This window comes from Elephas maximus, chromosome 3 (assembly GCF_024166365.1).
Source record: "Elephas maximus indicus isolate mEleMax1 chromosome 3, mEleMax1 primary haplotype, whole genome shotgun sequence".
Taxonomy (NCBI): Eukaryota; Metazoa; Chordata; class Mammalia; order Proboscidea; family Elephantidae; genus Elephas; species Elephas maximus.
Window position 1 is genome coordinate 26,735,108 of NC_064821.1, and position 24,013 is coordinate 26,759,120.

Consider the following 24,013-nt stretch of genomic DNA (forward strand, 5'->3'; position numbering starts at 1 on the left):
GGGGGTGTGGAGGTGGGGGTCAGAGCTGACGGCCAGGATGATGAGCAGGTTTCCCAGGACGGTGACCAAATATATGGACAGAAACAGGCTAAAAAGGAGAAGTTGCAGTTCCTGATCCTCTGTCAGTGCCAGGAGAAGGAATTCTGAAACATCTGTTTGGTTTCTCGGTTCCATATTGTTGATGAATCTGGTGGAAAAGATTGAGGCGACTGACAATCAAATGTCAGGAAGCAGCATCTTAGGATGGAAACAAGAGGAATGGGCGGGAATATAAAGGTGTTGCCTTCTGCATGTATATTGTTCGGTTATTTAAAAAAAGTGGAGAAGCTGATATAGCAGGGTATCAACACTTATTTATTATTTTGGAAAGGAGTGAGGGGGTGGTCATTTTTTTATTACATTCTTTGTGCTCTTATTAGCATTTTAAATATTTGGTAATTGTGGAAAGAGAAACATATTCCGGAGGCAGCCTGATAAGACTGTCTCAGACACAATTGCTGTCTTTCAAAATTAGAACTGGGCAACAGAAATACAAGTATTCCCTCCTTTTTGAAAGTTCATGTTATGCTACTTTACTTTTTGAAAGATTCACATCAGTACCTGTTTTCTTCACTAACTGAAAGAAGTTCAAAGAGTATTTTGCTTAAAAAAATAGAGATCAAAAACAAAACTCACCTTCAGTGTTTTTTTTTCAACGATTCTGTAAAGAGGTATTGCACACCTGCTAGCAATGAGAGTCCATCCCCAAGCCCCTTTCCTGAAAACTACACTCAGCGGTTGTCATACCTTTGAACTGCGTCTGTGAACACTGTATGTTAGTTTTATTTTAGGTTATATGTGTTATTTTGTATGATTTGGTGTGTTATTTTGGGGTCTGAGAATGCTCAAAATTTTTTCCCATATAAATTAGTGGTAATGGCTTCTTCACTTAAGGCCATTTCAACTGATGAAAGCTTTTGTAGGAACACTCTATTTTCAGATAGTGGGGGAAACCTGTAAGAAAAATGTGTGCTAACAACTAGGAATGGGAAGATAAGGTTAAGCTGATAAATCTACTTTTGCCACCACAAGAATGCTAGTAAATATCAGAGAATTTTAAAATAGTCATCATGATTGAGAAGGGGCAGATTTCTTTTCAGGAGGAAAATGGTCAGGAGGACAGTAGCAGAATGACAGCTCCTTGCTATTGGTGCAAAGATACAAGGAAACATGTTGTCAGGAAGATGGAAGACAGTTAGACAGGAGTTGAGATGTCTTGATTCCAATCATTTCATGCACACACTATTTTCACAGGCATCATTCCTCTATATGTTCCTCTATTAAAATATTTGTCCTCACTTCTAAATATTAACTAAGGGATTTATGTTACCTGGCTGGCATCATTGAGGAATGATGATTGACATCAGCCCTGGATGTTGGATGATGTAGATGGGAGATCTATCCTTCGGAAAGGCAGAGGGACCAAGTGAGGCACCAGGCTCCTGGGCAAGAGAATCATCTGTGGCTAGAGTCTCGGGTGTGCTGCTTCCTCACTGGAAGGGGACTATTGAATGAGGTGGCCACAGGTAGACTATTTGAGGTCTCTATGTCCCTGTGGGCTCAATATCCAAAGCTCCTCATTAACTAAACACTTTTCTTGTCATTCTGATCCCAGGACAGAGCAAATCTTTAAAGACCAAGAAAATAGAAGGTAGAATTAAATGTGGCTGAATCCCAGCCTCTGGGAGACCAGCTGTATGCCATTTCTCTCTCTCTACCTGTTTCTTTTAGTTCCACATCACATACCTTTTACATAAGGATACACCATCCTTCTCTAATTGCATCACAACATTTTTTAGGTACAATTGAAAGCATATCCACCTTAGTAGTGATGTTAAAAAGCCTGATTCCAATTTTAGGTGTGACAATATAATTTATGTATGAGGGTACAAATAATATATTTAGAAATATAGGTAAGTTATTTTAAAATGCAAATACATAGTCTTGTTTCTTTCTAAGTGTCATTGAATATTCCCTGATCCTTACTCTTTATTCTGTATATGTTCATAGAGCATATTGTAAGTCATTCTGTCTGGTGAATTCTGACTGTGATTAGTATAGACAGTCCTATTACTCCTTTTCTAGAGTTTCATAATCAACTTTTCCAGTTGTGTCCCAAAAATATTTATGCACATTTTTCTCAATATTCGTGGAATGTGGGTTGATATTTTGGCTCTTGATTTTTAATGGAGTTGTGAGAAATCACATTTTCACTGGCTAGGCACTAGTATGCAGGTTTATCCACATTCTCAGTAGATTTAGTTAGATGAAAACCATTATTTAATAGATGAAGATGGTATTCCATGTGAATATTCACTTAAAAACCTTCGTCTTTAATGAATTCAGTATACTCATGAATTTATCAATTTATTTTACTACATGTTAATTGTTTCCATATAAATTTTGCTTGCTAATCTATAGCATTCTCAATATGTTATTTGAGAAACAATTTGAGACAAGATGGCATTATAGTGTCACTCTTCACCATCTTAACCTCATTTATTTCAAGCATATGGCATAATACAAATGTAAATTTCTACTGGAATCTTCCCACTCAAATAGAATCTGCCAGTCATTATTTTAATAGCCGGGAAGAAAAATAATACAAAAATGATAACCAAAAAAACAAGATTAACTTTTCAGGTACCATAATCAGAACTCAAACACAAAATGATAAGTAGGCTGCACCTCCAAATTTATGGCCTTAGCAAAGAATTTTAGGTGGAAGATTGCTCTTTCCAGGTGATAAGGGCTAAATGCTCTAGAAAGGATTAGATATTTGAAGCCAAGGTCAGAGGTGGTGTTACTTGATTTGAGAAGTGTGAGTGAACACAAAAATTGTGGACGTTGCTTGGCCCATGACTGCGGATTTTGATCAACTAAAAGTTTCTTAAAAGCCTTCAGGAAGAAATTGAGCCAAGCTCCCTACTGTCTTTGTGGCTGGATTTGTGATTTTCTCACTATTACCAACAGGAAGAGGTAGGAAATGGAGCTCATGGGTTGAGTGTTGGTGATTAGTGAGAGCTACCCTGAACCTGTTAGACAGAAAGAGTGACCACATCGGTGAAAAGGGAGAAAAAAAAAACTTTAAAATTGAAGAGAATATGAAATTTGTGATTTACATAGCCGGAAAGAATAGCAATGCAAAAATAAGAACCAACAACAAGTATAATCAGAGAAAAAAAGTCAAGATTCAGAACATTCAGGCAAGTTCTGAATCTTGATTTTTTTCTCTGATTGTACTTGGTGTGCGATGAGGAGAAGAAAAAGATAAAATCAAAGGGGTAGTGTTAGGCAAATTATACAAAGAGCATCCTGATGGAAAGGGCAAATGCAGGATGGCCATGTGTAGTGCTTTTGTAGTAATCCTAAATGATGGTGGCTTACACCATGGTGGTAATTGTATGGTGGTAATTGTAGAGGTGTTAAGATTTGGTGGTATTATGGATGTCTTTTGGTGGTATAGGCAACAGGGTTTTCTGAAAAATTGGGCACAGAGAGCAAGAAAGAGAGAGGAATAAAAGATGAAGCTCAGTTGGAGAGAACTGCTCAGCACCTGAAAAAAATGTGTTATTATTCACTGTGATAGGAAAGACTGTGGGAAATGCATATCTAGGAGTTTAATATCAGGGTTGTAGTTTTGGGTAAGTTGAGTTTAAGATGTCTGTTGGAGAGGCCAAGCGGGCAGGTGTGTATAAGTCTAGAATGTTATATACGGGAACGTTATATATAAGTCTGGAATTTAGGGAACTGATCCTCTCTGGAGACATAAATTTGGGAGTTATTAGAGTTAGATAACTTTTAAAGCCTTGAGTCTGGATGTTACTGCCAAGGAGTCAACGTAGTTAAAGAAAAGAGAGTTAGGACTGAACTTTCAGACACTCCAGTGTGTGAGGTTGGGAACATGAGAAAGACACATCCAAGGAAACTGAGAACTAGTAGCCAGGGAAGCAGGAGCAAAACCAAGATAATGTAACTTGCTGAAAGCCAGGTGTATTAGTTTCTTGTGACTTCTGTAAAGATGAGCACAAACGTGATGGCATAATACAACAGAAATAAATTCTCTCACACTTCTGGAGGACAGAAGTCTGCAATCAGTTTCACTGTTCCGAAATGAAGGTGTATGCAGAGTACTGCTCCTCTAGAGATTCACTAGGCAAATCTGTTGCCTCTTTGAGCTTCTGGTGGCTTCAGCTTTTCTTTGGCTTCTGGCCTCATCACACCATCCTTGCCTCAATGGGCATATTACCTTTCCTTCTGTCTGAGTCAAATCTCTCTCTAATCTCTCTTATAAAGATATTTCTGATTGCATTTACGGCCTACTCAGATAACCCTTTATCCCATCTGCAAAGAACCTTTTCCCCAACACAGTAAAATTTGCAAGTTCCACAGATTAGAACCTGATATCTTTGGGGCTGTTATGTAATGTATTACACCAAGTGAAGAAAGTATTCCAGTAAGTACTAAGCTAAATCAAGGCTGGTGACAAGCAAAGTAAGTGAGAGATGCAGAACTGAAGCCAGGATTTAACAAGGTAGAGAATCTTGATGACTCTCAGGAGCCCTTTCTATTGCATGCAGGGTCAAGGGTCTGATTGAACTGAACTCAGGTAGAAATGGGAGGACAGAATTGGTGATCGGCAAAATGCTAATGGAATTTCAAAAAATCAAATCTAGCAAAAAGTGGAAAAAAATAATACTTCTGCTGAATTTAGTTTAATTCCTGGCATGCAAGGTTGGTTCTTTCTCCATACAACCACAGTGTTCACTCTCACTCTTCCTTTTCTTGAAAGTCAATTTCTCAGTGAGGCATCCTCTGGCCCTCTATCTAAATCACAGCACCTTCACGTTTTCTTACGCTCTCTCCTCATGTGTGATCTCCATAGCACTTATCAGCACCTAAGTCATGCTGTTCTTATTGCATCAGGTTGGGTTTCATGGCTTCCTGTCTACTCCACTTAAGCAGAGATTAGGATGTCAAAGGTTTGTTAGGGAGTGCTCCTTGGACCAGCACCTGTGAAAGGAAAGGGAAGGAGGAAGGATTGGGCAGAGGAAGAAACTGAGTTGTGATGAAGTCTTGAGATCAGCAGGGAGCTCTGGAGCTGGAATGGCCCTTCAGGGTTATGCCAGTTGGGGTAAGAGAATCAGGCCTTTAAAAGGTGTGTAGATCATGCATTGGATGCAACACTGTGAGGAGGTGGGCCCTTGGGTGCAGAGGTTCTCTTCTAGTGAGTCATTCTCAAATGGTGCTAACAGTTAAAGGCACTCTGCTTAGCTAAGTGCTGAAGCAAGTGCTTAAAAATATGTGAAAGCAGCAGGAAAGAAAGGACCAGAATGAGGATGCCAGACCTGGAAGAAAGTTGTGCTGGCTCACATTCACTGAGTACTTTATTTGAGTACTTATTAGCTGGCAAGCATTATATTTATTGTCGTTAATTTCTATTGAGTCAGCACTCACTATTTGGGATCTCATGTATAACCCAATGAAATGCATTGCAATCTTGTGGCATCTTCATGGTGGTTATATTTGAGACCATTGTAGTGGCCATTGTTAATCCATCACCTTGAAGGTTTCCCAGGCCTTTGCTGTCCCTCAACTTTCTCAGACATGAAGTCCTTCTAGTGATTAATCCCTTCTGATGATGCATCCAAAGTAAGTGAGTTGAAAACTCAGACAATATTTTGTTCTCCATTGGGTTTTCACTGGCTGATTTTTAGAAGTAGATTACCAGGCCTTTCTTCCTTGTCTGTATTACTCTGGAAGTTTCACTGAAGCCTGCCCACTATGGGTGACCTGCTGATGTTTGAAATACTTGTGCCATAGCTTCCAGCATTGTAGCAACATGCAAGCCACCACCGTACAACACACTGACAGACAGGTAGTGGCATTATAGTGAGCACGTGCAGTTACTATGGTGCTTGACTCTACATCAGACTTTCCCAGCACGAGGCTTAGTGTAAGCCTCCCATGTTAATGAAATTTCTCTTGCTGGTAATTAGTGTTGAAAGGGACATATATCCCATACCAGGCTGATAGTATAGGCTATCTTCTAAACGATTCCTTGGGAAAATTATCTCTCCATTACAAAGAGACCAAATAGAAGCAGTCAGTTTTCTGTTTCTATTATTATTTCTGAAATGACCTATGTGCCTTTGGTGACCATAAAGAGAATAACCTTAGGAAGAAACAAACATATGAAGAGTGAAAATGCAACACTGTAGTTCTGTGCCTGAACCTACTCCATCTCTGAAACCTTTGTTAGGAGTGATAATTGTTTTTAATGTTTGACCCTGTTTGTGTCATTGGTAAAAGTTGAGGTATCTAATGTATTTATGCCAACTTTATAGATGAGGATACTGAGCTTGGAAGCAAGTTGTCAAAGGTCAGACAGCTACTACAGAGCAGAGGTGGGATTCAACTTGACGTCCAGGATGAAGACCAGGTTCCTGAGACCAGGTACATGAATGGGTACATGGATGGAAACAGCCTAAAGAAGAGGGGCTGTAGTTCTGGATTGTCTGAGAGGAGAGGGGGAGGAATCCTTCTTGGTTTTCACATGTTTGGTTTTCTAATTCCATGTTGCTGATGAGTCTGATGAAAAAAATAAACATGATGAGACACATAATAGATGTACGAAGTATCTCATTTTAGAGCAAGTCGCATATCTATGTTGTGAAACAAAATGAAAATTACAAATCTTTCTCTATGCTCTCTGTTTCTGTTTTTCCTCCACTTCTTTCTTCCCTTCCTCTTTTACTTTTTTTCTCTCAGTCCTGCTCTCGACTCCACTAACCAGTTCCTCAAGTTTAAATTATTGAATATCCTACTGCCTAGGAAGTCATCAAATTTAAGACTGTAGTTGCCTCTGGGAAGCAAAGGAAGGGGTTGGACAGAAATAAAAAGACTATGTCCTCTTTTTTCTTACTATTTTGTTAATTTAAGAAGATACTCATTATGGCAAAATTTCAGTATTTTTAAATTCTGGAAACATAAATACGTGGGTATTTCTCCTGTTCCTCTGTGCTGTTGTCCCGGTTAAAATACTTCATTGATTAATAAACGGAAACAGATATATGGCTGATTTAGCCTGTGGGTTCTGCCTGGTTTCCACCTCTTCCCACAGAGTTCTCATAACCAGGTAACAGGGTGAAGCCAAATGATTTTCCGTACAAAGGAATGTTAAAAATCATATATAAAAAAGTAAGGAGAAGATTACCATACACCCCTGTTCTCTCAAAACAATACTAAATAAAATTTTGGAAAAATCTAGAACATTCAACAAAATTGAGCAAGGTCAAGTATGTGTTGAGATGGGAAAAGTTCCTGGAATTTTAGGGTCAGAGTAGGACATTAGCAGAATAAGATCTGTTCAAGTATTGGTGCAAAGGTAAAAGGAAACATGTGAAGAGGATGGACAACTAGGCAAACGCCTCACAAATGACTCCATTCTGCTCATCTTCTGCAAGTACCTACCTCACAGCTGCCCCCAGATGGACTGGTAGACAAAGATCTCTCCCTATTTGCAAAGCATAAACTAGGGAACTTCAGATTACTTCGGTGCCAACACTAAAGAGTGATATTAAGTTCCCCTCTGGAGACTGAAGGATAAAAATGAAAGTGCCATGCTCAGGGAGCACAGAAAGATAGAAATACCCGGCTTTTGTGCAAAAATAATGATCTGTTTTTCTCAGGTGTGCTGCTTACTGACCTGGGCAAGGCTGTTGTGTGTCATAGACAGTTTGTAATCTCTGTAGCCATTGAGGGAGCAATGTCCAAAGCTCCTCATTAGTCAGATTCTTTTGTTGCCATTCTGATCCCAGGCTAGTGAAAATCCTTAAGGAGAAAGGCTCAGAGAAAGAAAAACCTAGCATTGGCTGATTCCTGCACCAGGGATATGGCATCCTTTTTCCTCCAAGTCTTTCTGTTCACATCCATTGCAAGTACCATGCACACAGGGACACAGAACATTTCTGTAATTAGATTCTAGCCTTCTTTTTTTACAGTATATTCAAAGGCATCCCTCTTCCAACAAAAATATCAGGGAGACTGACATCATGTTTAGGCTCAAAAATACAGTTTATTATATTGGTATACATATCTGTACAAATACAAGTGATAATATTTATCAGTTCAACTTTATCAACTTCAATCCTAAAAAATGCCAGCTGTAAGAGCTGGTTCTAAATATGGTTCACTAAAGGTTGATCTGGTTTCTGCATATTGTATTCAGCTCTTTGTAAAGTATTCTCTGTAATCAATATGGGCTTAGCATGTCACAAAAGTTTTATTCTTTTTTTAGAATTTGCTACTAACCTTTCTCAAATTCATAGTAGTAGCTTCAATACACATTTTTTTTCACATCACTGCCCATGTTGTTGTTGTTGTTGTTAGGTGTCATCGAGTCCATACTGACTCATAGTGGCCCTATGTCCAACAGAACAAAACCCCGCCCAGGCCTACACCATACTCACAATCATTGCTATGCTTCAGCCCATTGTTGCAGCCACTGTGTCAGTTCATCTCACTGAGGGCCTTCCTCTTTTTTGCTGAACTTCTATTTTACCAAGCATTATGTCCTTCTCCAGGGACCGATCCCTCCCGACAACATGTCCAAAGTATGGGAGATGTAGTCTCACCACCCTTGCTTCTAAGGAGCGCTCTGTTTGTACTTCTTCCAAGACAGATTTGTTTATTCTTTTAGCAGTTCACCATATATTCAATGTTCTTCTCCAAGGCCACAATTCAAAGGCGTCAATTCTTCTTTGGTCTTCCTCATTCATCGTCCAGCTTTCACATGCATAGGAGGCAACTGAAAACACCATGGCTTGGGTCAGGCGCACCTTAGTCTTCAAGGTAACATCTTTGCTTTTCAACACGTTAAAGAGGTCTTTTGCAGCAGATTTGCCCAATGCAACGAGTCTTTTGATTTCTTGACTGCTGCCTCTGTGGGTGTTGATTGTAAATCCGAGTAAAATGAAATCTTTGACAACATCAACCTTTTCCCTGTTTATCATGATGTTGCTTATTGGTCCAGTTGTGAGGATTTTTGCCTTCTTAATTTTTTTTTTTTTTATGTTGATGTGTAATCCATACTGAAAGCTGTGGTCTTTGATCTTCTTGAGTAAGTGCTTCAAGTCCTCTTCACTTTTAGTAAGCAAGGTTGTGTCATCTGCATAACACAGGTTGTACATGAGTCTTCCTCTGATCCTGTGCCCCATTCTTCTTCATATAGTCCAGCTTTTAGGATTATTTTTTCAGCATACAGATTGAATAGCTATGGTGAAAGGAAACAACCCTGACACATTTTCCTGACTTTACACTATGCGGTATTCCCTTGTTCTGTTTGACTGACTGCCCCTTGATCTATGTACGGGTCCCCGGTGAGCACAATTAAGTGTTCTCAAATTCCCATTCTTTGCAATGTTATCCATAATTTGTTATGTTTCACACAATCGAATGCCTTTGCATAGTCAATAAAACACAGGTAAACACCCTTCTGGTATTCTCTGCTTTCATCCAGGATGCATATGACATCAGCAATGATATCATTGGCTCCACATCCTCTCTGGAATCAGGTTTGAATTTCTGTCAGTTCCCTGTCGATACACTGCTGAAGCTACTTTTGAATGATCTTCAGGAAAATTTTGCTTGCATGTGATATTAACGATATTGTTCAATAATTTCTGCGTTCGGTTGGATCACCTTTCTTGGGAATAGGCATAAATATAGATCTCTTCCAGTCAGTTGGCCAGGTAGTTGTCTTCAAATTTCTTGACATAGATGACTGAGTACTTCCAGGCTGCATCTGTTTGTTGAAACATCTAAATTGGCATTCCATCAGTTCTTGAAGCCTTGTTTTTCACCAATGCCTTCAGTACATCTTGGACTTCTTTCTTCGGTACCATTGATTCCTGGGTTGAAAGTAGACCAATTCTTTTTTGGTATACTGACTGTATTCCTTCCATCTTCTTTTGATGCTTCCTGAGTCATTTGACATTTTACTCATACAAATCAAAAAACAAACCCATTCCCATTGAATTGACTCTGACTCATAACGACCCTATAGGACAGAGCAGAACTGCCCCATAGAGTTTCCAAGGAATGCCTGGTGGATTCTAACTGCCAACATTTTAGTTAGCAGCTGTAGCACTTAACCATTATGCCACCAGGGTTTCCCACGTTTCCCCATACAATTCTTCAGTATTGCAACACAAGGCTTGGGTTCTCCTTCATCTCTTTCAGCTTGAGAAATGCAGAACATGCTCGTTCCTTTTGTTGTTCCATCTTCAGGTCTTTGCACTTGTCGTTATAATACTTCACTTTGTCTTCTCAAACTGCCCTTTGAAATCTCCTGTTCAGCTCTTTTACTTCATTATTTTTTCTTTTGCTTTAGCTACTTGACATTCAAGAGCAGGTTTCAGAGTCTCTTCTGACAGTGATTTTGGTCTTTGTTTCCTGTCTTTTTAATGACCTCTTGCTTTCTTCATGTATGATGTCTTTGATGTCATTCCACAATGACATTAGAGGCTAGAAGTCTGAAATTACTTTTACTGTGCCAAAATCAAGGTGTTTGCAGAGCATTGCTCCCTCCAGAGACTCCACAGTCAGATCTATTTGTTGTCTCTTTGAGCTTCTGTTGGTTTCAGGCTTCCCTATATTTGTGGTCCCATCATACCAATCCCTGCCTCTGTCATCACATTACCTTCTCTTCTGAATATGTCAAATCTCTCTCTTCATGTCTCTTATGAAGACATACATGATTGCATTTAGAGCTCAAGATAACCCAGGATAAGACCATAATTTAATCACATCTGCAAAGAACCTTTTCCCTAATAAGGCAATATTTACAGGTCCCACAGATTAGGCCATTTGTCTTTGGGGCAATTATCCAGCCTATTATACCAGGAGAAGAAGCTATTCCAATGAGGACTAAACTTAGCCAATGTTGCTGACAGGCGAGGTGACTACAGATGGAGAATTGAAGTCTGTACATAACATGGTAGAGGACTTTGGTAACACCTCAGGAGCAGTTTCTGTTGCATGCAGAGCAAGAGCCTGATTGGACTAACCTCAGATGGAAATGAGAAGAGAGAGTTGGTGAGCATGAGTACAGACAAATTTAAAGGAAGGAACAATTTCAGGAAATTTAAGGGAAGGAATATTATCTATTTCTTTTCATAATGCCAAAGTAATTTTGATATCAATAGCAGACATAGTTATCACAAGAAAAGAAAATTCCAAGTACTCTTACTCCATTTTGAATAGGACAGGCATATGGTCTACTATGACAGAACTGAAAAATTAAAGAGAATGGTGTCATATTCATTGGGAAAAAAACATTTCGACATCTACCCTGAAGTACAACAGTGTCAGTGATGGCATAATATCCATATACCTCCAAGGAGAGCCAGTTAATACAACTATTATTCAAATTTATGCACCAACCACTAATGACAAAGATTAAAAAAAAATGATTTCTACCAACTTTTGCAGTCTTAATCTACCAAACATGCAATCACAATGCATTCGTAATTACTGGTGATCGGAATGTGAAACTTGGAAACAAAGAAGAAGGATTGGTAGTTGGAAAATATGAACTTGATGGAAACAGCATCAGAGACCACATGATAGAATTTTTCAAGGCCAACGACTTCTTCATTGCAAGTACCTTTTTCAACAGCATCAACGGGGACTATAAAAAGATGTCACCTTAAAGACTAATGTGCTCCTGACCCTAGCCATGATTTTTTCAATGGCATCATATGCATGCAAAAGCTGGACAATGAATAAGGATGATAGAAGAAGAATTGATGCCTTTGAATTGTGGTGTTGGTGGAGAATATTGAATATACCGTGGACTGTCAAAAGAATGAACAAATCTGACTTGGAAGACGTACAATCAGAGTGCTCCTTAGAAGCGAGAATGGCGAGACTGCGTCTCACATGCGTTGGACGTGTTGTCAGGAAGGATCAGTCCCTGGAGAAAGACATCATGCTTGGTAAAGTAGAGGGTCAGCGAAACAGAGGAAGACTCTCAACAGATGGATTGACACAGTGGCTGCAACAATGTTTTCAAGCCTAACAACGACTGTGAGGATGGTGCAGGACCAGGCAGTGTTTCATTCTACTGTGCATAGGGTCACTATGAGTTGGAATTGACTGGACAGCACTTAACAACAACAACATAAACATATTGACCACACCAGATGGAATGCATAGAAATCAAATTGACTACATCTGTGGAAAGAGATGATGGAGAAGCTCAATATCATCAGTCAGAAAAAGGCCAGGGGCAGAGTGCAGGATAGACCATCAACTGCTCATATGCAAGTTAAAAATGAAGTTGAAGAAAATTAAAATAAGTCTATGAGAGCCAAAGTACGTCATTGTTTATGTCCCACCTGAATTTAGAGACCATCTTGAGATAGGTTTCATGCATTGAACTCCAATGACTGAAGACCAGACAATTTGTGCAAGGACATCATGCAGGAAGAAAGCAAAAGGTCATTAAAAAGGTAGGAAACAAAGAAAAGAAAAAAATTCGTCTCAGAACAGACTCTGAAACTTGCTCTTGAATGTCAAGTAGCTAAAGCAAAAGCTGAAGTAAAAGAGCTGAACAGAAGCTTTCAAAGGGCAGCTTAAGAGGACAAAGTTAAGCGTTATAATGACATGGGCAAAGACCTGGAGTTTGAAAACCAGAAGGAAAAAACATGGTTAACATTTCTCAAGCTGAAAGAACTGAAGGAAAATTCAAGCCTCGAGTTCCTATATTGAAGGATTCTGTGGACAAAATATTGAATGATGCAGGAACCGTCAAAAGAAGATAGAAGGAATACACAGAGTCACTACACCAAAAAGAATTGGTTCATGTTCAGCCATTTCAGGAGGTAGCATATGAACAGCAACCAATGGTACCAAAGAAAGAAGTCCAAGCTATGCTGGAGGCATTGTTGAAAAAAAAAGGCCGCAGGTATTGATGGAATACCAATTGAGATGTTTCAACAAACGGATTCAATGCTGGAAGCACTCACTCATCTAAGCCAAGAAATTTGGAAGACAGCTACTTGGCCAATTAACTGGAAGAGGTCCATATTTGTATCCATTCCAAAGAAGGGTGATACAACAGAATGCAGACATTCTCAAACAATATCGTTAATAATGCACACAAGTAAAATTTTGTTGAAGATCATTCAAAAGCAGGTGTAGCAGTACATTATGTGGGAACTGCCAAAAATTCAGGCCTGATTCAGAAGAGGACTAGGCACAGAAGTTATCATTGGTGATGTCGGATGGATCTTGGCTGAAAGCAGAGAATACCAGAAAAAATGTTTACCTGTGTTTTATTGACTATGCAAAAGCATTTGACTGTGTGGATCATAACAAATTATGGATAGCATTGTGAAGAATGATGTGATGGTTAAAGTGGTGTGTCAACTTGGCTGGTCCTTAATTCTCAGTGGGTTCACAGCTATGATGTAGTTTGACAGTTATGTAATGACGTAATCAGCTCCATCATGAGATCTGCTATAAGCAGCCAACATGTGGAAAGGGAGTTTCATTGAGGGTGTGGCTTGCCTCCAGTATGTAAATGGATGTTCCAGCAAGGCTCTCACTCTGGATCTTGCATCTGGCTCCTCATCATCTGACCTCAGGTTTTTAGGACTTGAAGTAGAAGCATACCTGCCAATCTTGGGTTTGCTAGCCCCTGCAGCAATGTGAATCAGGATAAGCCTCTAGCCTAAATCCTGACCCACAGACTTGGGACTTGCCAGCCTCTCCAATCGTGTGAGACATTTCCTTGAGTTAAGCCTCTCTCTCTCTAAATGTATATATATATACACATATATACACACATATACATGTACATATACGTATGTGCATATATGCATGTATATATGTACATATATACATACATATATATATTTTTTTTCCACTGGTTTTCCTTATATAGAACCCAACCTGAAACAAATGGGAATTCTAGAACACTTACTTATGTTCATGAGAAGCCTGTAAATAGATCAAGAGGCAGTCATTTGAACAGAACAAGGGGATACTGCATGGTTTAAAATCAGGAAAGATGTGTGTCATGGTTGAATTCTTTCACAATACTTATTCAATCTGTAAACTGAACAAATAATCCAAGAAGCTGCACTATATGAAGAATTTAACATTAGGATTGGTGGAAGGCTCATTAACAACCTACGATATCCCAAGGACATAACCTTCCTTGCTGAAAGTGAAGCCGACGTGAAGCACTTACTAATGAAGATCAAAGAGTATCATCACCTTAGTATGGACTACACCTCAATATAAAGAAAGCAAAAATCCTCACAACTGGACCAATAAACAACATCATGATAAACTGAGAAAATATTGAGAAAACAAAGTTAAGTATTATAATGACATACGCAAAGACCAGGAGTTACAAAACCAAAAGGGAAGAACATGGTTAACATTTCTCAAGCTGAAAGAACTGAAGAAAAAATTCAAGCCTCAAGTTGCTATATTGAAGGATTCTTTGGACAAAATATTGAACGACACAGGAAGCATCAAAAGAAGATGAAAGGAATACACAGAGTCACTGTACTGAAAAGAATTGGTTGTTAAGAATTTCATTTTACTTGGATCTACAATCAGTGCCCATGGAAGCAACAGTCAAGAAATCAAAGGACATATTTCATTGGACAAATCTGCTGCAAAAGACCTCTTTGAATTGTTAAAAACCAAAGAAATCTCTTTGAGGACTTAGGTGGGCCTGACACAGCCGTGGTATTTTCAATCACCTCATATACATGCAAAAGCTGGGCAATGAATAAGGAAGACAGAAGAAGAATTGATGCCTTTGAATTATGGATGTGGTGAAGAATGTTGAATATGCCATGGACTTTGTCTTGGAAGAAGTACAAACAGAATACCCCTTAGAAGCAAGGATGACGCGACTACATCTCACATACTTAGCACATGTTGTCAGGAGGGATCAGCCCCTGGAGAAGGACATCATGCTTGGCTAAGTAGAGGGTCAGTGAAAAAGAAGAAGACCCTCAATGAGATGGATTGACACAGTGGCTGCAACAATGGGTTCAAGCATAGCAGCAACTGTGAGGATGGCACAGGACCGGGTAGTGTTTCCTTCTGTTGTGCGTAGGGTTACTGTGAGTCGGAACCGACTCGACGGCACCTAACGGAACAACAACATGGTCTTGCAGAAGAACAATCAAATCTGTCTGGGAGGGAGTACAGCCAGAATGCTCCTTAGAAGCAAGAATGGCAAGACTTCTCACCCACTTTGGAAATGTTATCAGTAGGGACCAGTCCCTGGAGAAGGACATCATACTTGGTAATGTAGAGGGTCAGAGAGAAAGAGGAAGACCTCAACGAGATGAATTGACACAGTGGCTGCAACAGTGGGCTCAAACACAGCAATGATTGTGAGGATGGTGTAGGATTAGGCAGTGTTTTGTTCTGTTATACATGGGATCACCGTGAGTTGGAACTGAGTCTATGGCACCTAATGACAACAACAACTATTATTACTGCAAAATTACTAACAAAATTTCAAAAAATCAAATCCAGCAAAGTTGAAAAAAGATAATGCTTTCTGTCAAATTTGGTTTAATTCCAGGAATGCATAGTTGGTCCTTTGTCCATATAACAGCGTTTACTTCCACTCTTCTTTAGGTCTTTACTCACAAGTCAGCTTCTCTGTGAAGTTTCTACTGGCCCACTATCTAAATTGCAATGCCACCTTATTTTCTTCCTCTCTTTCCTGATTTATATTTTCCACAGCACTTATCACCATCTAACTTTCCATGTTTTTCTATTGCATCAAGTTGTGTTCTCTTGGGAAGCACAATTAGCATGCCAATGCTTTGTTAGTGCTGCTGAGATTAGCATCTTGAAAGAAAACTGAAGAAGGTAGGACTGGGCAGAGGGAGAAAGTGAGTTGTGATACAATCCAAAAGAGAGCCTCCACTGACCCTCCAGGACATTCTTGAGCAGAACAAGAGAAAAGGCTGGAGAGAAATAGAGTGAAAACACTTGTGTTCATCACCAAAGCACTAAAGGGTATGCAAAACAAGCCACACACCTAAAGAAGTTTGCAAGGCATATAACTGATAAAGCATTAACATCCCAATTAAATAAAGAAATCTTATAAATTAATAAGAAAAAAGCTATTCGGTAGAAATATCATAAACAGATATTCCAAAAGGGGAAAGGTAATGCCCCATAGCATGTGAGACGACTCTCACCTTCATAATAAGAGAAATGTTTGTCAGTTGAATAATAGTCTACATCCACCAGATTATTAGACTACAAGAATATGTGTTGATTATGTGGATGCAAGGCACATCTGGTCAGAGTGTAAATTAGCTCTGCCGCTTGTGAAAACTCTTTAAAGTTACCCAAATAAAAATGGTGTTCCCCTGTGTCCAATAACCTACTTCTCCTCAAGTATAATATTCTTGCTTATTTCCACCAGGAGACATGTACGAGAATATTGAAATAGCTTTATTCATAAAAGCAAAAAACTAACTAGCAAAATTTCTGTCAACATCAAAAAAGGAGAACTTTTGTGATGTTACTTTACATAATGTGAAAGTATGAAGCATTGAAAATAAAAGAGATAGTGTTACTCCCAATCACAGGTTTGAATTTCAAAAACACAGTGATGGGAAAAACAACTAACGTGGAGAATTCATACATGCAGATTAAGTATTTAGGACCAGATCCATTCAATAGGGAAACAAAAATCTCTTCAATAAATGGTATTAAGACAACTGGATAGCCACACACAAAATAAATAAATCAAAATAAAGGTGAATCCTTGCCTCATACCATACAGAAAAGTTAAGTCAAAGTGGATCAAAAAATATAAGGCCTAAAACTGAAAACCTCTTCGAAGACAACATAGAGACAAATTTTCATGAACTTGGATTAAGAAATAATTTCTTAAGAAAGCACAGATCACAAACAAAAAGGTAGTTATATTGGAATTCATGAACATTAAATATGTTTGTTCATCCACTTACATTATCAAGAGAGTGAAGAGGCAACCATAAAATGGGAAAAATATTTACAAATCATATATCTGATAAGAGTTTAATATCAAGAGTATGTCATGAATTTTTAAAATTCAACAACAAAAAGATAAACCCTATAAAAATATGAGAAAAGAATTTGAACAAATATTTTTCCAAAGAAGTTATACATATTGCCAACAAGCACCTAAAATAATGCTCAACATCAGTAGTCATCAGGAAAATGAAAATAAAATTCACAATGAGATACCACGTCACACCCACTTGTATGGTAATAATAATAGTAATAAGAATAATAATTTCTCAGTTTGCACTCATGATGACCTCATGTGTTACAGAGTAGAATGGCATTAAAGCAGATTGACAGGCCTTTCTTCTGTGGTGCCAATGAGTGGATTTGAACTGCCAACCTTTAGGTTAACAGCTATGAACAAATTGGGCCACATAGAGGGCTTATAAAAATAATAATAACAATAAATAATGATAAGTGAAAATAACAAGTGTTGGTAAGGTTGCAAAGAAATGGGAAACCTCATAAAATGCTTGGGGGATTTTAAAATGGTACAGCTATTTTGAAAAATAATCTGGCAGTTTCCCAAATGGATAAATATAAAGTTATCATTTGACACAGCAATTCCATTCCTAGGTATACATCCAAGAGATATGAAAACATATGTCTACACAAAAACATACAGAAATATTTATAGCTTTATTATTCATAAAATATAAAAAGTAAAAACAACTCAAATGCCCATCAACAGATGAATGGATAAACAAAATGTGAGAAAACCATACAATGGTATATTACTCAACTACAAAAAGGAATGAAGTACTGATGCATGCTATAACATAAAAGAGCCTTGAAATTATGCTACCAGACACAAAAGTCCACATATTATAAAATTTTATTTGTATGGAATAACAGATTAGAGAAAGCTATAGAGACAGAAAGAAGATAAGTGGTTGCCAGAGTTGGGGAGAGAAAGGATTGGAGAGTGACTGACTAATAGATAACAGGGTTTCCTTTTAGGGGATGAAAAAGTTCTGGAGCCGGGTAGTGGTGATTGTTGCACAAAATTGGAATTTACTTAGTGCTGTTGAATTGTAGTTTTTTTAATGTTTTCAATGGTAATTTATGTGATGAGTATTTTATTACAGCTAAAAAAAAAAAAGAAAGAAAAAATGGCTAGATTTCTAACAAGTTCAAAAAGAGTCAGATTTGTTTAATAGATATATACGGGGGTGATAAAAAGGTGCAGTTATATCCTATGAAAATGTCAGTATGTGTAGGACAAATACTCTCAAATCCTGGCAATTTCATAGGACTCACCTAATAAAAGAACATCAAAGAAATGATACAGAGTTCAGGAGGTGAGGAGTGTGATATGATTGGGAGACTGCTCAAGTGCATGCTGTGGTGACGATAATGCTTTATTTATTCATCTGGTGATAAGTATTGTCTTAGTCATCTAGTGCTGCTATAACAGAAATACCGCAAGTGGATGGCTTTAACAAAGAGAAATTTATTTCTTCACAGTAAAGTAGGCTCAAAGTCCAATTTCGGGGTGTCAGCACCAGGGGAAAGTTTTCTCTCTGGGTTGGCCTTCTCGTCAATCTTCCCTTGGGCTAGGAGTTTCTCTGCACAGGAAACCTGTGTCCAAAGGACATGCTCTGCTCCTGGCACTGCTTTCTTGGTGGTATGAGGTTCCCCTGTCTCTCTGTTTGCATCTCTCTTTTATATCCCAAGAGATTGCCTCAAGACACAATCTAATCTTATAGGTTGAGTCCTGTCTAACACAACTGCTGCCCATCCTCTCTCATTAACATCATAGAGACAGGATTTACAACGTGTAGGAAAATCACACAATACCAGAAATCATGGCCCAGTCCAACTGATACACACATTTTTGGGGGGATTTTTTTCTTTATACTTCAATCCCTGACAGATATATATTTTGTCATTATCTTGCTACTTTTTAAGAACTACAGACACATTTCACACACTAATTTGTATATGATATTTTAACAAGTAAAACTGAGGAAAGGTCTTTCATACTCCAGATTCTAAACACATTCTCCTATGGTCTTCTAATATGAAAGTCATGCTTCTCAGACTTGAGCACATCAGGATCCCAAAAAGAACTTATTAAAAACAATCATCCTTCATCTGTCTCCCCAGAGATTATAAGGTAGTAGTTCTTGGGTGAGGTCCAGAAATCTGCCATATGAACAGGGTCTCAGGTGGCTCATCACTGCAGGAGTTCTGCGGACATCAATGGAGGAAGCTCAGCACTAGAAGATACGTTAGGTGTCTGTCCTCCAGGAATGTTACTAAACATAACCCCTCCCCTGAACCTTCTACCCTCTTTGATGAACAGAAGACTTTCTTGCACTCCCTTGGCTCTCCTCTGAGGCCCCTGTTGCTCTCGCCTCCACATGCATAGAGAGGATTATGACTTCTAGTCCAGCTTTTTTGTAGTTGTGGGAAAAGTCGTCTCCTTAATCTTGCCAATTTACCTTTTCTCCTGTCCTATTTTACACTCAACATATCTTCCTCAAAGTAAAGATCTTGTTCATAGAAAAACTATTTCCCTCATAAAGAGACATCACCCTTTTGCTGCCCTATGGACATACGATATCCCAACTACTTTTTATGCCTCTGGAGTTCTTTGGGAGTATGGTTTTCTCACTGCAAGTATTTGCTGCCCTTCAGTGAGGTCTTGCCTAATAGCAAAAGGTGAAAGAAACCTAGTTGAAGCAAAATACCTGGAGTACGAGGCTTGCAAGTAAGGAAGTGCAATCAGGAAGTGTGATTGGATTAAAATTTTATGTCTTTTGGCCTTTGTACCTCCTAGATAAGCCTTGTAAGAATATTTCTGGTTTCCTGAATTTTTTTTTTTTTGGTTGGGGAGAGGGTGGGAATTGTATTACTTTTTTTGAGTGTCGCCTTTGGAAAACCAGAAGTTCCCCCATGCAATGGAAGGTGCCCCACCGTATTTTCAGCAACCAAAACTCACTGGGACAGACAGTCACCCATCAATCAGTAGGCTTGAGAATGCAACAGGTTTATTATTATAACCATGTAGTGCCAGATAATATTTGTCAAAATCCATATTATCAACCAAAAATTTAAACACACTCCATGACTCAGCATACTTCCATTAATGAAAACACAGGATATCAAGAAAAAATAAAATTCAGAGCAGAAAATAATAGGATCACCAAAAGATTAAAACGTTTTGGACAAGAGGTCCAAGATAGTAGCCAATACTCTAAAACTCTAGTGATTTGATTAATTTTACTCAAATGGAGTCTGTAGACTGCGCCAGAGAAGAGTAAGAAGCACAGCAAGACAAGGTGACTAAGGAGAAATGTAGAACTCACATCAGTTCTTTTCAATAAATTAGTTAGGAGAAGTCAAACCAAACAAGGTGCCAGAAAAATATTACCAGCTTTTATCATGCCTACCCAAGAATTATTCATTTGACTATATAATTAAGACTAGAAAAAGCCTGTGATAGATGTTAAAATAAAGGCAAGCAAATATAATTACTGATGCAAGTGCAAAAATATGTGAGAGCAAAAGGATTGCATAACTTGTGAATATTGGCAAGAAATGGAACACAATGATACTAGTTCAGTTTTACTGAGTACTTACTATGTGGGAGGTGCTGTATTAAGTGCTTGTAGTGGTTTGGGTTGACTTCCCAATGGAATTGCACTCCAAACGGTCAGCTTAAGTCTCATATAATGACCATTTTCCCCAGTATTGGGAATTAGATTAAGAAGGGGCATATGCTCCTATTCTCATTGGTGATGGGAGAGTATATTAGTTTCCTTTGGCTGCCATAAAAAATTACCAAAAAGTTGATTGCTTAAAAAGAGAAATTTATTATCTCACGGTTCTGAAGGCTGGAAGTCAGAAACAAAGGTGTCAGCAGAGGCATACTACTTAGAAGAGTCTAGTGGAGAATCCATTCATTGCCTCTTCCAGTTCCAGAAAGAGCTTGGTGGCTCCAGGTGTTCCTTGGCCTGTGACCATATCACTCCAACCTCTACTTCTATGGTCGCATTGCCTCCTGCTTTTCTCTGTGTCTTCTGCACTATGTTATAAGACTATGTGTGATTGCAATTAGGCCCATGAGGATAATCCAGGCTTAATCTCCCTCTCTGCCAAGACCCTTGGTCCAATTAAGGTAACAGTAACCCTCTTATCATGTCAGTAATATTCACAGGATCCAAGAATGAGGACGTGGAAATACCATTTTGGGGGCAACCACCTAACCTACTACAGGAGGCATGTCTTCTGATGACTGCATCAAAAAGTCTATTAACAATAGGCCTAGGAAGGACAGTAAGTTCTCTCTCTGAGTATTGTGTGTGGTATTATATCTGCATCTGCTACAAAAATCCAGAGACCATGAAGGAAATTAGTCCTGGGATGAAGCCACCACATGTAGGACTAATGAAGCCCTACTGTCCTATTCCTGTACATTCCCTATCTCTGAAGTCTTTCTAATGAAAGATAGCCCTTTTCATTTTTTGAGCATATTAGTGCCTGAGATTCTTTTAATTATTAGCACCAAAGTCTTTTTCACTGGTGATGTTCAAATATTTTACAATCATCTAAAACCCCTGAGAAAATATAATTACCATTTTGTAGATGATGAAACTATGTGCTGTTGATGCTGATGCTGACCAGCAGGGAGAGTTTATCAGTGATAGGTCTTAGTATAATTAGTGAATTGGCACAGATGACACATCACTAAATAGAAGGCATCCTACCAATGAGTTTTCTCAAGCTTACTTTTATGTCCCTGTTCCTTAGGCTGTAGATAAAAGGATTCATCATTTGAGGGATCACAATGTACATCACTGAGGCTACTGCAGTCCTCTTGGGAAAGAGTGCAAATGCAGAACTGAGGTACACACCAACAGATGTCCCATAAAATAAAGAAACAATGGAGAGGTGAGACCCACAGGTGGAAAAAGCTTTATGCTTTCCATCAGCTGAAGGCATTCTTAAAACGGAGGAGATAATTCGAGTGTAAGAGAATATGATCCCAGAGAGAGGAACACCACCCAATATGCAAGCCACAAAATATATCAGGATGTTATTGATGAGGGTACTGGAGCAGGCGAGCTTGAGGACCTGAGGAAGTTCACAGAAGAACTGAGGGATTTCAAGATCTGTGCAAAAGGACAGCTGCAAAACCATCAGACTGTGGAGCAGTGCATCCACCATACTGATGAACAAAGAAAGTAGAACTAGCAGTCTGCAGAAGCAGGGGTTCATGACGACTGTGTACTTCAGTGGGTGACAAATGGCCACATAGCGATCATAGGCCATAGCTGCAAGAAGAAAATTTTCAAAACCACAAAAAACCTGGACAAAGAAAATCTGATTGAGGCAGCCTGTATAAGTGATGCTCTGATTCTGCGTCTTGATATTCACCAGTGTCTTTGGGATGGTAGTTGTACTTAAACAGATGTCAGTAATGGACAGATTGGAGACAAAGAAGTACATGGGAGTGTGCAGGTAGGAGTCAGAGCTGACAGTAAGGACAATGAGCAGATTTCCAAGGACAGTGACCATGTACATGGTCAGGAATAGGCTAAAGAGGAGAAGCTGCAGTTCTGGATCTTCTGTCAGTCCCAGGAGAAGAAATTTTGAAACACTTGTTTGGTTCCTGGGTTCCATATTGTTGATGAATCTGATGGGATGACTGGGTGACAAGACAATCAAATGTGTGGTCACTGGACCAACAGCAGCAGTAGCAGCATCACCAGAGGCAAACATTATCTTGGGGAAGGAAGAAGAGGAATGGAGGGGGATACAAAAGTGGTAAATTCTGTATGCGTATTATTTGGTTATTCAAAAATAATAATAAAAAAAAAAGACCTGAAGCTAATCTAGCAGAATGTCAACATTAATTTCTTCTGGAAAGGGGTGTGAATGGTTATTTTCTTATTACACTATCCGTGCTTTTATGATCATTTTAAATATTTAGTAATTTTATAAATAGAAATAGATAGACTTAGAAGGCAGCCTGATAAGTCAATCTGGGTCTCCATCTCCTTCCCCAAAGATCAGAAAGGGCAATGGAGATAATACAAACATGTACTAAGAACCAGGAAAATAAGATGGAGCTGACAAACCCTCCTCTGCCATTACCACCACAAGATCGCAAGTAAATGTCAGAAAATTTTGTAACGGTCATCTTGTTTGACAAAGGTTAGGCTTCCGCTCAACAGGAAAATCATCCTTGCAGTTGTAGAGACAGAGCAAGAGACTAGCAGAATGAGAACTCTTTGATATTGGTGCAAAGTTCTAAGAAAACCTGGCAAGTAAAAGACAGACAAGCAAGATTCCCATGGAAGACTTGGTTCCAGTCATTTCCTGCATGTACTCTCTTCACATGCATCATTCTCCTGGATGCCCTTTTCAAACACTAACTTTCCAAATTTTAACTAGGGGACTTTAGGTCACCTGGCTGGCTGAGGAATGATACCTGACATCTGCTCTGGATGCAGAAGACAGAAGATATGTCCTCAGGAAGGACAGAGAGTCTGAGTGAAGCAATAGACTCCTGGGCAAAAAGGGTCATCTCTGAGAAGAGGGTCATGTGTCCTTACAGGGGAAGAACTCTAAAGTGAGATGTTCCAGGCAGCCTATTTGGAGTCTCTCTATCCCTGGAGGCTCAATATCCAAAGCTCCTCATTAGCCCAACACATTTATTGTCATTCTGATTGCAAGGCAGTAAAAATCCTAGAAGACCAAGACTTTAGAAGGTGGAGTTCAGGATTGTTGATTTCCTATGAGACCAGCTTCATGCCATTCACTTCACTGCACCTGTTGTGCTCACCTCCATGTCACATACATTGTATACGCGGACCCATCATCATTTTCCAATTGGATTCCGATCTTTTCTTCT

The 24,013-nt window shown here is 38.9% G+C and overlaps 1 protein-coding gene across 1 annotated transcript; it reads right to left on the minus strand.

Annotated features, from left to right (window-relative positions):
* Positions 1-21,843: 21,843 nt before the first annotated feature.
* On the minus strand, positions 21,844-22,779 carry LOC126071609 (olfactory receptor 7G2-like). Its single transcript, XM_049875813.1, has one exon. It carries the CDS (start codon positions 22,777-22,779, stop codon positions 21,844-21,846), a length of 936 nt encoding a protein of 311 aa, XP_049731770.1.
* Positions 22,780-24,013: the final 1,234 nt, after the last annotated feature.

Excerpts from the sequence above, each read along its gene's own strand:
- LOC126071609 (XM_049875813.1), bottom strand. The coding sequence starts at position 22,779 with ATGGAACCCAGGAACCAAACAAGTGTTTCAAAATTTCTTCTCCTGGGA.